Source organism: Actinia tenebrosa, unplaced genomic scaffold, assembly GCF_029948245.1.
Source record: "Actinia tenebrosa isolate PJP-AT-01 unplaced genomic scaffold, QUT_ActTen_1.0 PGA_scaffold0__85_contigs__length_37466705, whole genome shotgun sequence".
Classification (NCBI taxonomy): Eukaryota; Metazoa; Cnidaria; class Anthozoa; order Actiniaria; family Actiniidae; genus Actinia; species Actinia tenebrosa.
Window position 1 is genome coordinate 17,963,460 of NW_028292569.1, and position 17,435 is coordinate 17,980,894.

At 38.2% G+C, this 17,435-nt stretch overlaps 1 protein-coding gene across 2 annotated transcripts; it reads right to left on the minus strand.

Moving 5' to 3' along the window:
- Window positions 1-204: 204 nt before the first annotated feature.
- On the minus strand, window positions 205-16,693 carry LOC116304112 (hemicentin-1). Of its 2 annotated transcripts, XM_031713775.2 has the most exons (21): window positions 16,169-16,693; window positions 15,020-15,160; window positions 14,058-14,302; window positions 13,771-13,846; window positions 13,056-13,337; window positions 11,934-12,218; window positions 10,865-11,140; window positions 9,380-9,658; window positions 8,730-9,008; window positions 8,133-8,405; window positions 7,067-7,345; window positions 6,536-6,811; window positions 5,563-5,820; window positions 4,913-5,020; window positions 4,357-4,475; window positions 3,271-3,323; window positions 3,037-3,191; window positions 2,422-2,532; window positions 1,532-1,648; window positions 1,371-1,395; window positions 205-691 (listed from the first exon to the last, which is right to left on the minus strand). In XM_031713775.2, the coding sequence occupies exons 1-21, from the start codon at window positions 16,320-16,322 to the stop codon at window positions 535-537; spliced, it is 3,948 nt and encodes a 1,315-aa protein (XP_031569635.1). In that variant the 5' UTR covers window positions 16,323-16,693; the 3' UTR covers window positions 205-534. The 2 variants fall into 2 exon arrangements, with proteins under 2 accessions (XP_031569635.1, XP_088890293.1); XM_089034167.1 differs by lacking the exons at window positions 6,536-6,811; window positions 7,067-7,345.
- Window positions 16,694-17,435: the final 742 nt, after the last annotated feature.

Genomic DNA, 17,435 nt, shown 5'->3' on the forward strand with positions numbered 1-17,435 from the left:
AGAAGTCGGAAAAGAAAGGATTGTAGCCAATCAGAAGCGAAGAATTTAATTGATAAAGACAACAGTTTGTTTGTTTGCAAAACATAACTCCGAGTATCGCCTACTCGGGTCACAGTACCCACAATGAAATGAGTCACCAAGTGTCATTTGTTATCATCTTAGTTGATTGGTACTCAAAAACGCTTCACAAGCTTACCATGGGTTACCTTTGATTTATTTATTAACCAAAATTATTTATTTTTAGCATATATCGTTATGTTATTTCCTTCTGTCCTTCTCTTTTCTCGATAGTTTCAAATATAAGTATCCTTAGCTCTTCCTCTTACTATTATCACTATCAACTATCTACAGTTTTTGCAGAGTTGTTTCTATAAATTTGCACGATGGACTATATACATTGTATGAATCTCAAACGCATGCCACATTTCAATTTTTAATTTTCACACAAAAAGTATTTGTTTTACATCTATTCAAGCAAACGAACCGACATTTTAAGGCTCTATTCTTTCTCAAAGATTTTGCTCGTTGAGCAAGTCAAAGCTTCGTCGCTTCGTCATAGGGATCTTCCGGTAGTGGTTGCTTAGTTACGGTTTCTTTGTCATCTTTGTCGTCTTGTGCAACGCTGACATAAACGTTGTTGACAGACATGTCGTGATCCTCAGGTGGCGATTTTGTTTCCTTTTTAAGAGGTCTACGAGGAAAGTACAAACAAAAGCTCTCTTAAATAGCTTACTGATCACGTGTCATTGCTTTGGGAATAAGATGTTCATCAAGTTGTATTTTTATTCATATGTTTTTTAATGTGCAACTGTTAAAGAATAAAGCAGTGTTAAGAAAATGGCACAGTCTGAGATAGAAGATTACACCTAGAAGCTTAAAAGTAGATTGCTGGGTTTCAATCGAAAAAAGTCTTTCAATCTCATTATCTGCACCCAAATAGTGGTCAAACACTTGCCATCATGTGCTGTCCACAGAAAAAATTCTATTGAAAACTTGTGGTTCAGCTAATGAACATGATTCCGCACGAGACAGGAAATGACGTCAAGTAAAATCCAACCAAAAGAGTATAGAACGGTTTCAAAATGGCTAATTATTCAGGCACTTTGAATAATTAAAACTATCAAAATTTCCTTATTTGGGAGAATAAACATATTTGTGTGGAGTGTGGAGTGTGGAGTGTGGAGTGTGGAGTGTGGAGTGTGGAGTGTGGAGTGTGGAGTGTGGAGTGTGGAGTGTGGAGTGTGGAGTGTGGAGTGTGGAGGAGTGTAGAGAGTTAGGAATGTGGAGTGTCAAAAGGGGATTACATGAATCCAATGTTGCATTATTTTTAACCAACATCTTTATATTACTTTTCTTTATCAGTTACTTACGTTTTGACATGTACTTCCTCAGATTCTATGAACAAGGAAAAAAATATATTTATCAGTTTACAAAATGGTTTTAAATTTCGGTCCAGTTATTGTCTGAGCTTTGGAACGGGTTATGGTTTCGGTGGCGATAGTTTTTGTGCATTTATTCTGCAAACAAATACCTTTAGCAAAGGTGCCTCTCTTGGCTCGTCTCCAGCAATAAGCGATTAAACAAATAATGACTACTAAGAGAATACTTCCAATAACGATGACGGCCACCCCAGGAATAAACCCAATGCCTGAGGGAAGAAGAAATAAACATTAATATTGTAGGGTGATATTAGCCAATAAGGTGTATGATAGCGACGGACGACATGCAGGTCTAAGCTATTTTGTAACTCTAAGGGTATTATTACTTGAAAAAAATAATGAGCAATATCTTGATTTAAGATTTGATTTTTAATTTCATTGATGACGATGATGATGATGATGATGATGATGATGAATATGGTAGCCACTGGTAATGCTGACATTGGAGATTATGATAATGCAGGACCTTAGCCACCGGTACGCTTGGACCGCTTTCAACCGGGCCGGCTTTCATGAAAAAAATATAAGGAAAATATAAAAAATGTAAAAAAATCGCGAAAGCTCTCGAAAACTGAACCAAATTGGTGGCTACGGCCCTGTACTGCTGCTTCTGAAGATGATGATGATTCTAATGACATTGCTAATGACAATGCCCATGACAATGACGATGCTGCTGTTATGCTGATCATGATGACGATCATAATGATAACGTTGCTGATGATGTTAGGGACGATGTTAATGACGATGCGGATGACGATGCTGATATGATTATGTCGACGATGCTGCTGCTGCTGGTCATGATGGCGATGATAATGATAACGTTGCTGATGATGATGCTAATGACATGCTAATGACGATGCTGATGACGATGATGATAATAATGGTGATGCTTAGTAATTCAAATCTGTCGCCATCTTTCGATTCGGTGTGTAACGGAGGAAAAATACAGACTAACCCTGAGAATTATCTACCACTTCTTTACCTTTTTCGCACTGTGTTCCAAACCGAAATAGTTTACAATCACATCTGTATCCGTCTCCTTGTTCGTAGCACGTGCCGTCGAATTTGCATGGCTGTTCACCGCAAAATGAACCTGCAACGAGAATGTAAGCAGTCATATCTCGGGTAGATAGCCTGTGATTAGGGGCTGCTAACAAGGAAACTTTGCTAGTGGGCGACTTGCACTAACAGGTCAGGTGACCCTTTATAGCTCAAGGGGTTACAAGTCACGTGAAACTACCTCAAAAATACAAAGAGATTTTACAACATCACCTGCCCGTTCCCATAATACAGCTTGCCCTGCATGTGGTTAGATGGCAGAACAATAAAATCCCTTTGCCCTTGTGAATTGAATTATTTTTATTATGTAAAACGATCGTGTTTTTTATGCCATCTAACATGGCTGCCGTGACGTGGTAGTGCAAAACCACTCATAGAGGCTTTATGCCATCACGTGATGTCAGCCATGAAAGGAGGCAGGAACAATTGATTCTGTTCTAATCTGATTTACATGAGGAAGAATTCAGTTTTTGATGTGCCTCCTGTCATGGCTGCCATCAGGTGACGAAGCAAAGCCCCTATTGTCTATTAAACTTACTGTAAGGCTCAACTCTTGTGATCAGTGCTGATTGGTCGAGAATCAAGGGTCCCAAAGTATCGTTGACTGTTTCTGCTTTGACGACGCCAAGGACTTCACTGCTATACTTGTCTTGTTTTAAAGTCAGTCGGGTTTCAGAAATAACACTTCCCTTACTAGAAATACGTACAATTGAAAATTAAAACATTGTGAAATCCGACCCGATCCTGATCTACAAACAGCATATTTCATTACCGTAGACTTATGAGTTCGCATTTGGAAAGTTCATCACTGAAGAGGCGTTGCATCTAAAGAACAAGAAACAAAATTTGGTTTGGGTCAACTTCTAAAATAAAAACAACCATAATAACCTAGATTTATGTCATGATGCTGGGAGTTGCCCCTAAATAGAGGCTAAAATACGCGATTACACGAAGCAATTTCCCCTGTACCCCCCTATATTTGCTATACTGGTACATGCCGCCAAACAGGGTATGGTTTTCAGCGATTCTACTCTGGATCAGGGTATATAAAATCACGCTCGCTCTGGGACAGGGTATCCATTTTCGCAATACCGGAACAGGGTATGATTTTCAGCGATCTTGCTCTGGAACAGGGTATAAATTTCAGCGATTTTACTCTGGAACAGGTTCAGGGTTTAGTGGGCTCAGCGGCACATCCCTAAACTAAAAAGGGAAAGAGTACCCCTCTCACAGTGGTAAAATGCGAATTCACCGGTTAACAACTTTCCCCATCAATAAATGAAAAGATTCTAACCATACCCCGAGTTTTTCGTCATTATAACGTGACCTAAACTTTCCGATAGACAAAAAAAAAAAACATCCAAAAAGGACACTGGTGAAAAACGCACTGCGCACGCTCGGAGATGGCGTACGTAACTAAGGGCAACTCATATTTTTGATGCCAGTATTTTAATTGTTTTACAAAATCGCAAAACTTAAGAAAAATACTGAAAACTTAAGGTTTTCCTTTTCGCAATAGCAAGATAATTTCGATTGTGATACACAGCTGATTTATACAAAAAAAATTTTTTGTTTATCCAAAAGCAAAAATTATCTTTGAAAATGTCGCCACTAGCGGCCCGACGTCGACATCCATGCAGCATGGCTAATTTGCAGATAATCACATGGTCGGATTGTATGTAAAGAAATCTGAAAAATATTTGTAAAATTTCAAAACGAATATTTAAGAAATAGCCTTGTCGGTTAAAATAAGGCATACCTTTAGATGTGATAAACTGATATTGTTCGCCATTTTTTTTTCAACGCATGCGCAGTGCGTTTTTCACCAGTGTCTCCAAAAAGCTCTTAATAGACTTACCTCCGAACAAATTTTGTCTTCGACCTGTGTGTACGCTGGGCTTCCTGTGTCTTTATAGTCTTCGATCCAATCGATATTAACTATGTAGAGTGTTATGGTGAATTTGGATTTGAATGGATCTAAAAATGGGAATAAAATTAAGAGATTAGGATTTGGATTTATTGCCTCATTCACTCCCTTCGTTCATATACTTTCTGTGGCTTGCTCACGCGTGCTAGCTCATGCACATATTTTTTATATATTCACCAAATAACTCTTATCTGCTCACAAGCTATAGCTTGATTCCCATCCGCTAACTGGCCAATTTATTCATTAAAAGATCTAATACTCTAAAGAAATATTAATGCAATTTACCACTTTATAGTGAACGTAAAATCCTTCACGTTTTGCAACCCACTTGTTAATGTAAGGCAACCAACACATTTAACTTGAATTTAGAATTTGATTTTTGTGGAAGAAGGAAAAAAAAATCCTTATTATTTGAGATGTCCGTCCGCTACTAAATCAGGACGGGAGGCAAAATCAAACATCAGATATTTGCAGTCTATTTCCTCACCTAGTTCGTCGCATAGTCTTCCAGTGAGTCCCTTGGGACAGTTGCAGTAGTATGTGGTACCTTGACTGATGCATGAGGTATTGGACTTGCATTTATTGTTCTGGCAAGCTAATAAGATACCAAAACACCACAAACAGTAAATAAGCATTACACCTTTTCATTAATGTAAATATATATGCCAAAGTGGTTTTCCTCTTTTTTTTTTTTTTTTTTTTGCATTAGAAAAGATGGCCTATTGTTTTGTCTCCCAAAACAATTCCGCTCGGGACTCGAGGGGTCTATTTTTAGTAACTGTGAAAAAGGTATTTTTGTATGTAAGCCTATTGCAAAAGTATTTTTACTATGTAGACCAGTATCATTGTTTTTCACAATACATCCCCCCCCTCCCCCAAATCAATGTTGGGGCAAACGGGGCGTTTGGGATGATGTGTGGTTTGACCAACATTGAGTTGGGGGAGGAGGGAGCTTCATTGGTGAAATGGCGTGTAAACTTGAGAAATTATGGATATTAAGACAATATTTAAAAATTTAGCGCTGACTTTTCAAGTGTCCCAATGACTTTTGTCCAGGATTGTCGCAACATGATGACGCCCAAAGACTTCAAAATCCAACACAATAATATTAACTAATAATAATAATAATCAAGATACCTTTAACTATAAGAGTGAACGTTGCCCTCTTAGTCAAACCATATCCATTAGTAGCTGTACATGTGTAGTTTCCCGCAACACTCTGTTCAGGCGATATTTTAAGCCGTTCTCCTCGTGCTATTATGCTGTTGTCTGTGTCTTTAGTCCAGATAGTTACTGCAGGAGGATTTGAATCCACTTCGCAGGTAAAATCAACTTGCTCATTTTCGTACAGTGTGACTTTTGGTTGTGTAGGCAATGTTTTTATAAATGGCCCATCTAATAAGAAAATCAAAAATTGTGTATACAAGATAAAGTATAGACCCCTTGCGCTGAGTCCTCAAAGGAATTGTTTTGGGGAACAAAAGCGGTTTTTCCTAATGTACAATTGTTTTGTTCCCAAAACAATTCCTCATGGGGTCTACAGAGTCTTTGCACCATCAAGTGATGCCAGCCATGACAGGATGTAAATCAGATGAGACCAGATTCAATTGTTCCTGCCTCCTGTCATGGCTGCCGTCACGTGATGGTGCAAAGCCGCTATAGTTTTGGTAACATTATGATCGTGGCTTTCTTTTTATAAACTTAGTTGCAAAAAGCATTGTTGTTGTATGTTGTATTTTTTTGACCAGACAATATAAGTTTGCAATTGCCAGATTTCATAATGACATCACATCAAAAACTGTCGTTTTAACGCTAGGGACCATGATTGCTGGAGGCGGGCGGAATGACAACAGCACGTCTTAAATCACAATGAAATTAGGTTAATGAGCTGGTGAGGGCAAGAACAACTAAATGTTACGCTAAATATCTCGAAAGAAGAGAATTAAGCTTAAATTTAGCCCAAAATTTCTATCATTTTAGCCGATGTAAACAAATCGTGACGTCATTATAAAATCCGGAAACTGAGTGTTTACAATGAAAACCAAAATCGACTTCCGAATGAGTGTTGACAATGAACAATGAAAACCAAAATCGACTTTCAATTACTTACAAGTAATGTTAACGAAAATTGATCTATTGATTGGACTACCAACAATGCCATTGTCCACAATACAAATATGATGTCCTATATGTTGCTTGTCAACACTGGTAAAGTTATGCGCCAGATAATGTCCAGTGACTTCCATGTAAGACTTAGCATGACGGGAATTTTTCCAGACGATCTTTGGCGTTGGGCATCCTGTTGCCTTACAAGTTAAATCAAGGGATGTTCCTTCTTTCATAACAAGAGTGTTGTTGACTGGAGAAATGCTCATTGTGACAGGTGCTGGGATAGAAAAAAAAAGAAACAAAACCAGTTCTTAAGAGTTGTACATTAGTACATTATTAGGGACTTATAATTTCACTTTGGGGTTTCGCGTCTTCAAAGCCTGTCTTCCCTGTGGATGAGTTGACTTTACTGACAATGTTTTGAATGAATTCTCCAATGAACAGGACCCCAGAGAGAAATTATTTACACTTCCGGTTGACGTCGCCGTCGTAGATTTTGCAAATCTTAAAGTCGCTATTATGAGGTACGTACCTTGTGCAGTTACATTTGTATGCACCAATGACCCTCTTCCAATGGAGTTGGACGCAAAGCAGGAAAATGTTTCCAAATTGCAACCGTTTTTATTCCGCAAGACGTATTTAGCGGTGCAAGTGTGGCTGTTTATCGTAGCCAATGTCACATTTCCCTTCAGAAACACTACTGAGCATTGATTTGGATTGGCTGTGGAGCTGCAGGTGAGTTCGAGCAATTCACCAAGCAGGATTACGTTGCCGGGTTTATTCGTGGTGAGTATGGTATTCTCTGGCTTATCTGCATCCAAGAAAGTAAAAAGAACATTGAATTTAATATTTTTTTTAATGAATGAAAACACATAAAAAGTATAAAAAAAAGGAATGCGCGCACTTCTATGCGCAGATTTTAAGGACGCGAAAAATTGGTTGAAAACAAAATAATTTTTTCTTTTTTCCTGAATCCAAAACATAATCATTCGGCATCTTTTATGTTTTCGATCAGCGAGGAGGAAAAATTAATTCTACTAAAAGCTGCTGACATTTTTGAGTTAGGAGAAAGTCGCAAACTGCAGTAAACGGTGACGGCGACCGGTCTCTTCAGTGGTCGTGTAATAGAGGTTAAAGTGTCATAGGCGGCATTGACAACCGATGGTACTGAAGACATATCTGTATTATACGAACACCTGTCTGATTCGGACACTTGGTCCGATCTCTTTATTGTCCGTATTATATAGGTTTAAGTGTTGTACTCACAGGTGATATTGACAACGATGGTACTGAAGTCATAGAGCAGTTTTCCTTTGAATATGAAAACCTCACGGCACGAACACGGTCGTGACACGGCAAGGGATTCGCCAGACCAATCACACTGTTCGAAAAGTGGTGTCACAGCACTGTCATACCAATCACATTGCGCGAGAAATAAATCAGCCGATCAAGATTCTAGAAACCATCACGGTCAGGGCAAGGTACGCATACGACACTGCACTATCTGTATTATACGGACACCTGGTACGGATATCTGTTACGGGCATTTTGCTCGCTCTTCAGTGTTCGTATAATAAAGGTTTAAGTGTTGTACTTACAGGTGACATTGACAGCGATTGTACTAAAGACAGATCGTCCAACGATTCCGTTGTCTGCTTCACATCGATAGGTCCCTGAATCACTTTTACGTAAGCTACCAATAGTGTATCGAACGACGCCATTGCCTTTAGCGAGAGAAACCTCAGTTCCTATCTTAGACCACGTGACATTAGGAGTTGGACAGCCTTTGGCGTTACAGGCTAGAACTAATGGAAAACTTTCACTCCTGACTACATTACCTCCTGCTGGAGTTATAGTGATTACTGCAGGCACTTAAGATAAGAAATAGAAAAGGTATTTTATTATCTGTTCCAACAATTAGTGGTCAAACACTGACCTCCGCCAAACCTGTCTGAAAAAAAGTGTTAGCCAATGGGAATCAAGAAAATTTGCAAAACTGAGATGTCACATTTCCAAATAAAACCAATAACGTTGCTGATACGCGTTTGATAACAATGATCCATTGATCCATTGTTTTCATTTTTATTCCAAAAGCGGACATGTTTTTATTTTGCAATGGTCAATTTTCATGACAAGTCACTTTTGCAGTAACGTCATTTCCTAGTCAATATTTCAGATCGTATTGACGAGTTTACCTTGCACAATAATGCTGGATTTAATATCGCCACTATTCCCCGCGGTGTTACTTGCCGAGCAAGCAAAAAGAACCTCATTGCAGCCTTGTATATTTGTTATCACGTGACTTAACGAACAATCCGCCCTAGTTTGCTGACTCAGTGTCTGGACGCCTCGCTTCAGGGTGACCGAGCAGCGCTGAGGGTTCGCTTGCGACTGACACGACAAGGCCAATGATTCTCCTTGTACAAATACGTTGCTTGATCTGTTGGTGGTGATTTTCGTATTGCTGGGTTTATCTAGACAAGGAAAAAGAACTCAAATTAAAAACAAATCTCACGTTCGGCCTCTCAGGTTCAAATCCTCGACTCACCATCATATGCGAGGAAAAGGTTCCGGCATCTACATTGATTCAAATGTTTTTTCCTCCGTTGTTAATAATCCGTCCCTCCACAAGACCCAACACTCTAAATTCTTATTCGATCTAACGTCAGCCGTGCCCTGACTTAGACCAGCTCAGAGGTTGTTTCAGGGTTCAATCTGTGAGTTAGCCATGCCCTGACTTTGATCGGCCCAGAGGTTGTTTCAGGGTTCAATCTGTGAGTTTGCCGTGCCCTTCCATAGAATTAGACGATTTCTTTTGCATTCCTATTTATCCAACAATACTCACACAAGACGTTAAGATACACTGCTGTAGTCACTGGTCTCAGTACACCGTTGTCAGCCGTACAGTTATAATATCCAGTGTTCTCTCTGCTCAAGCTACCGAAAGAGTATATCAACGTGCTTTGATTCCCGCGTGCAAGTGCTTCTTGGTCTCCGGTTTTCATCCAGGTCAAGATAGGAGTTGGACAGCCGGATGCAGAACAAGTCAAGGTAAACGGGTCACCCTCTAATCGTTCATTACTCGATTGTCCAACTGGAGTTGTAGCCAAGTGGTGTGGTGGCACTAGGGGGAAAATGTATTAATGTCACAAGAATCATTTTGTTATTCGCGAAGAGTTTTACATGTTGACAACAGCTCTTGGTAGCTTTCGGAGCTTAATAATTCTAATAAAAATTCTAATATATAATAATTTTTTTTTTTTTTTGTTGACTTTAAAGTACGCTAACCAATAGAGTGGTTTTCATTAACCCGAGAAGCAGAGTGAATCAGAGTGTTCTTTACTCTCCCCCACAGCCGCTTTCAGTGTCGTCACGCAACGCTTTCTCCCCTGTACAGTTCTCCTCACTTAGAGAAAAGATTAAGTGAAGACAATAAGAATCGAATTCGGTAACTTCGGTACCAAAGAACTACTACAACCCTAACCCTAAACCCTAGACCACGAAGCGAATTTGGTTGGGTTGTCTCATTTTTTAGTCATATTTAAACGATGTATCATCAGCATGTGTACATAAATATTTATTATAGTTTAATTCATACTATCGTAGGGTACGGCTACTAGCTGATTACTCGAAATTTGAATTTAAATAGAATTCCCCTGACAATTCCCGGAGAAGATACAACGCGTGAGGTAGTGCTTAAAGCGCTAAAGTGTATTTCACGGTTTATGAAAACCACTCTAAGTTCTAAACAATTCACGAGTGAATATAAATTAATGATTGATAATTAATATTTATTTATTTATTTTAAACATTTTACATGTGTAAATAATGCGAAATGCTGGATAAAGAAATAAACAAAACTGATCTAAATACAAATTCAAACATTGATCCCTAATTGATCCCTAATTGATACTCAATTGATCCCAATTATTTCCTAATTGATCCCTAATTGATCCCTTATAATCCCTAATTGATCCCTAATATTAATTCAAGAGTGGTGGAGTTTCGTGTGTTCGCTGGTGATAACCATTGGGATCCAACTTAACGACGATGGCCGTTGATTTCAAAGAGAAGATAACGCGTTTCACTGGTTGCTCTAAAGTCTATTCATACGAGATGCGATTATACAAATTTTGAGAGGTCTTTAGCTCAAAAGTAGATTTTGAAGTAAAATAATATTGCTGGATTTCTCAACATACTTATTGATTGTTTGGGCTGCAAAACCTGTTAGGCATTAAGCCATACACTGCAATGCAAACTCCACAATATTTTTCCCCAAAAACCTCGGAATGGCTAGTCGATAAATGAGGTTTATTCTTTATAAACATACCTTGTATAAATATTTCCTTGGAAACAGTTTGCGCCTTGCCAACAATGTTAGACACCTCGCACATGAAGGTCTGCTTTCCACATCCAACGATATTCGATGCCACGTAACTAGCTGAACAATCAGAACTAGAGTTGAAGATTTCTTTAAATTGCAAGTATATCTTTATTGTACAGGGTTTGGGGTTGGAGATTGCGTTACAGGTCACGTTAATGGAATCTCCTTCAACGAAAACGTTATCAGACTTGTTGGTCAGAAGTTGTACGTTCTTTGGTAAGTCTGAAAGAGAAGAAAATCAATAATAACAATATATTAGATTTTCTATTTTAATTTTTTTATTGTGTTTTATTATTTTGATTTCGAATGTAGGGATAATAAGTGCGGTGTAAAAACAAGTGGAAGAATTCTACACGTGATAGTTAAAATATATTATTATTATAGACCTTTAGCACGACGTACTTTTCTAGGTAGAGTGCAAACCGTTTATTTGTGAACAACAACGAAATAGCACTAAACGCATGCATTCGTATTGTTTTCAACTGTTTCATTGGTGCTATTTTGTATTGATTATCTAGTACTATTGTACGGATATATGGTTTGCACTCTTATATAAACAAGTTGCAGTTCGATCTCGGGGGATTTCCCATAACCATATTCATTATTATTTTTCTTACCACATTGTTATCGTCCTCATCAGCATTTATCGTTTATATCTATTTGATAGAACGTGTTTTCTAATGGTGGCTTTGATAAAAACGTTGTTGGCTGTAGATGTGAAATCTGAGACCGAGTGGAATTGTGGGGGACTGAGTGCGTGATTTCTCGTTAAAAATTTAAAATACACTTAGCTAGCGCAGGTGATCGCTCAACGTTCCATAAAGTTCCCAAAAATTCCATATTTAGATGAATACCTTCTTGCAAACTTCAAATTGAAATCACAAAAACATTTCCTAGCTTACAAAGCTAAACGCAATTCATTTTGGCCTCAGATTTCAAATCTCCGACCAACAGCGTTTTTTGAAATTTTCATGATGACAAACATGGTGTACGAGTCCTTGACTAGCTAACTTACGAAACACATTGACGTTAACAGTCTTCAAAAGGGGACTTCCAGCGGATGCTTTTTCAGCAGTGCACTGATAAACACCTGCATTTTCTATAGTAATGCTTGCAAATTCCAGAACAACGAAGCCAACATCGCTTTTGCTGATGGAAACACTATTTCCTATCTTTGTCCAGGTCAGTGGTGGGGGTGGAGGACATCCGTCTTTTGTGTTCGTTTTTGCGGTACAAAAAATTGAAACTTTTGCCCCTTCCAAATAAGACGGCTGTGAATTGATACCCAGAGTGACAGGATCTAAAAGAAATTATCATAATCATCACCACAATCACCTTCGTTATCATTATCATCATCATCACCATCACCACCACCTCCATCATTACCATCATTATCATTACCACAATCATCACCATCACCACCACCTCCATCATCACCATCATTATCATTACCATCATCATCACCATCACTATCATTACCTTTATCTTGATCAGCATCGACATCATCATCTCTATCATCATCATGATTACCATCATAATCATCATCATCAGCATGATTTTTATCATCCCCATAATTTTCATCATCACCACTACCATCATGATCATCAAAATTATCATCATTATCAAGCATCTTATAATCATCATCATATCATCATTATGACCATCGCCACCACCTCCATCATCATCATCAATACGCCTAGTCTGGCCTCCATCAATTAATTGTCCAACAGTATGGGTTGTTGTCGTTCAGTTGCCAAATTTTATGATCAATAACTATGGTTTCGTGTGTCTGTCTTTCTTTTATGGGTAAAGGAGAACAATGCGCCGTCTAAATTATATCTTTTGTGGCATTCTCTTACGTAAGCTGCTATTATCAATCAACGTCATTACTCTCACAAAGCTTTATATGCCCACTGGGCGTCCCATAATACCTTGAGATCCGATATAGCCACTGGAATTTAGAAATTTTTTTTTTTTTGTTCAGAGAGAAGAGAAAAACCAATGGAGAACCAACGGGGAACTCTACTCACATATGACGCATGCGCACACTATTCTTCCCTCCCATTCTGGTAACAAAGACCTCACTTTCTCTGAATTATGAAAGTTGTGTATTGCACTCTACTACACGAGTTATTACCTTGGATCGTCAGCATCTGACTAGCCAAGCCTGCTCCTTCATCGTTGACCGCTTGACACAAAAGCATAGCGGGCCCACATTTTTGAATCAGCATCTCAAATCTCGCGGAACAGTTTTTGCTTTCAACTGGCGTACTGTCTTTCACACCTGGGAATGTAAAACTCATTGTGCAGGGTGTTGGCTCTGCTGATGATTCGCAAATGAATGACAACCTCTCTCCAAACAGGAATGTGTTGCCTGGTTTGTTAGTCTCGAGGATGAGAGTAACGTTTTCTGGCTTATCTGAAATAAATAAAATTGGACCTCTTCCAGCAGATATGTGAGAAAATGTTAACCAATCAGAATCGAGGAAAAACTGAAGTGTCACTTTCTCTCAAAATATTCACTTCCAGGCCACCAAATGAAAAAAAAAACGATGCTAATTAGGTTATGATGACAGTACCATAATTACTTATGAGCTTTATATTTTTATTACAATGGTGGACGAGATTTTTTGTTTTTGTTTTTGTTTTATTGGCTGGTTATTTTTCCCAGGTTTCATGACACCTCAGTGTTTTGCAGTGACGTCATTTCTACGTCACTATTTCGGATCAGCTGGTTTGGCTTCAGAAAGAAAATCCTTGAAATAAATAGTAGTGAGTTTCATGTAACTGCTACGCCAGCCCTGAAACATATCAATTAAATAAAAATAAAAATAATAGCTTATAAAACTCACAACAAGTGTAGAGGTTAAAGTCGTCAATGGCTATCACGCTTGAAAACTCGTCTGCTTTCGTAGCTTCGATTGCAACCTAAAGAAATGTTAAGCAATTATATGTCTGTCGTGAATAAGAGAAAAAAATCTGATATGGGGTAGTAATAGTAGCAGTCAGACAGACAGACAGACAGACAGACAGACAGACAGACAGACAGACAGACAGACAGACAGACAGACAGACAGACAGACAGACAGACAGACAGACAGACAGACAGACAGACAGACAGACAGCTAATGCTACTTACAATATGTGTTCCCGTGGAGTTAAAGTTCACTTTTCCCCTCATCCAAGCTTTTTTCTCTTGACTCCCAGAGAGATGAAACCTTCTAACGCCATCAACATAGACATTGAGATCTCCCATTGTCCCATGTGATGCATGCATGTGATAGTAAAACTCCAAACAGTTCCTTTCATTGGCAGAAATAGTTTTCTCCAAAACTGCCTTGTCGCCTAGTGTTCTTCCCGAAACATCAATATACATGTAATGCCCTGTTGATGAAAAATATTTTTAATTTTTAGAAAAGCTTTTTTTCCCGAAACATGAACACTGCTTGGGAAATAAATATCTTATTCAGAATTATGAACAACTGTGATAAAAATTACAGACCAAAAATTTTGTCCGCGTATATAAAGTAGGAAAAATGCAGAAAAATAGCGTCCCTTGAGACATTTTAAGAGACTTTTCAAACAATCAAGAAACGAGTTCAAATCATGTCACTGGAAACCCTTTGTGGGTGGTCAGGAAAAGGTGGTTATGAAAGCTCGCCTCTCACCTCTGAGGTGTGGGGTTAATATCTTTCGGAATTAGTTGGTTCCTTGTCTGACTTCGAGGGTTTTTCGGTCGACCCTCCTCTCAAACTAACCCTAACTAATTTAAACTGGTTAGAGCTGACTGTACAGCGTCTGTATAGCGTCTGCCAGAGGCGCCTTCACGTCCTTTCAGTTCGACCACGTTGAGCTGCGCCACTGCTGTACTTTGCGAGGTTACGAGTTAGTTACCGAAGTGTAATACTAAATCAACCAATCAGATCGCGTGTAATAATTTATCACGTACTATACATACCACTTCCGGCAGTGTGGTCACTGGTATGTCATGCAGTTAAACCAATCAGTGCGCGTGTTATAATTTGTCGCGTGGTAGACATACAACTTATGCTATTAAACCAATCAGAGCGCGTGTTATACTTTATCACGTGGTGGACTTACCTGTTCCGGAAGTGTGGTCACTGTTTGGTCCAGAAACTGGATTGTTTGTACTTCCAGATTGTCTTGTCCAATCAAACTGATCATTGGTACTCTGAACAAATCCGCATGTGTCCGAATCAAAGGTGCAATTAAAGCCGATGGCTGTGGAGAACATTTAAATTGATCAAAATCTTTGCGAATTGAATAATGAGTTTATGACATGAATATGACAATGCAAGTTGAGAGAAGGTATTAATGGAAAATACTTTTCAATGCAGTGTGCAATAGTCATAAATAGATACAAAAGAAAACAATGGAATGCGTATTAGTGTAATTCCTATTTTCACAGCTCCAGTGACTTCTCTTATAATTTTCTTAAATAGAAGAGTTACTTATGGTAATACTAGAAGTCAATTTTTGACGATAGCGCGTTTCAGATATAAAATATATAGTGAATTTTATCAAAACCTGAAAAAAACCATGCACAACTTCTGGACTATTAACTATGCTAATCCAGGGCTCGGCTAACTCATTACAGTGCGAATCGAAAAACCGTGGACATCTAGAATGTTCTATTCTTCTTTGGCCAATCATCAGGCTTGACTTTCTAACTACAAGATAACGGAAAGATTACAATAACGATTCTGATTGGCTATTAAACATTCTTGAAATATTTCTAGGTGCCTACGGTTTTTCGATTCGCATTGTAACACATATTGAACCATGAAACAACCCTTCTTAGCTGATCTAAAAAAGAGCACGGCTAACTCAATCTACGAAATCTGGGCACAGATCAAACCTTGAATTAATAACCTCTGGGCGGATCAAAGTCAGAGGGAGTCCGACTAACTCACAGATCGAATCCCGAAAAAACCTCTTAGCTTATCTAAGTCAGGGAACGGCTAACTCAGAGATCGAATTATAATTTAACTTAGCAAAAGCGAAATATTATGCTTCTAAATAGACTTTATCCATACACAAAACGATTGTGGATTGAAAACATCGACAAAAATTATATATCTATTTGGTTGAGAGGTAAATTCAATCTTAGTAAATTCAGAATACTCAGAAAATTCAGAATATTTTTGACAGAATCTTGTTCAATAAGTTTAAGTTTTATCGTTGAACTCGCAAAAAGAGTAATTAAAACAGTGTCAATATTATACTTACCGAGATTCAATTGAACCAGGAAAGCCAAAAGTCCAAGGTAGGAGACGAAATCCCTAGAAATCATTATTGCAGGTGGCATGAAGATCACAAACTCCGTTCGAGTGACAGCGAGTGACAGCATGCTTGTTAAGACCTGAAGGCTTGCACAACGCATTATGGGAAGTTATGCTAATTATGCATGAAGTTCATACTGCACGAAGGAATGCATGGAATGCTTGAAAGCGTTGTTAAACCTGAAAGACTCATAAAAGTACATAAACGTTTCATCTCTTTTGTGTTTTCATTCTAGCCTCGCATCCACGATAAATTTGAAAGATTTCTATAATTGCAAGAACATCTTCAAATAAAATAACAAAATACTAAGATAGAAAATAGGAATTAATTATCTTGATATGAGTCTTTCCATTGATTTAATTCAGTCAATTCAAAAAACGTTGTCGTCGGCCGGCTCAAGCCTACGCTACTGCCCAATTGCACAAAAAAGGCGGCAAACACTACGAAGTATACTAAAACAACTAAGAGACTTTGAATTTGATCTGTCCGCTCCATAATCTTAAAAATAAAACTCAGTCTAAAGTGAAATACGAGAAATACCCCTGACAGTTGTACAAAGGGCACTCCATTTTTAGGAGTACTCAAATGAATAAAGGACAGGTACAGAGGAGGATACACTAGTATCCCAAGTTACTTTGCGAGTTTCGTTTTCCAATATGGCGTCGCTTTCTACTCGTGTGTAGCGGTGTGCGACTTTCACTTTCCCTATCAGTCGTTACGTGACCTGTACGAGGTAAAAACTCATGAACTTGTATTGTTTATTAAAAATACTCTTAATCTACATACATATTTGTTTGGATTTGCGCCAATTGTAAGAGTTATATCGCTCGAGTTCACTTTGTCACGCGGTGTCATATCTGATGTCATATTGGATCTTATATGGTACATCAAGTAAATGCTGCTTTTCACATATTTGAGTATTTTACGTTTAAGCAACAAATATGTGTTATTCAGATATTTAGGAAAAGCAAAATCTTAAAATGACCAAAAGTGACCCATGATTTATAGTCTTTTGGACAGTCACAATTGAAGTATATTTACGAGAATTTATCGCAAACGCGACTCGTAAAAGGTGTGATATTTTTTGCCCATTTCATACAAAACAAAAATATTTAATAAACCTTACTTACTCCTATAATAGATTTTGAAGTAAGGCGAATAAGAGCTGGGCTACGGACGTTTTTGATCAAGTAATCCATCGAAGAGTTGTCAC

Bases quoted from the DNA above. Each gene is read 5' to 3' on its own strand.
- LOC116304112 (XM_031713775.2), bottom strand. From the start codon at position 16,322: ATGCGTTGTGCAAGCCTTCAGGTCTTAACAAGCATGCTGTCACTCGCT. The intron at 1,649-2,421 runs GTAAAGAAGTGG...TTCTTCCCTCAG, and splicing joins TGGAACACAGTGCGAAAAAG to GCATTGGGTTTATTCCTGGG. The intron at 1,396-1,531 runs GTATTTGTTTGC...CCTTGTTCATAG, and splicing joins GAGAGGCACCTTTGCTAAAG to AATCTGAGGAAGTACATGTC.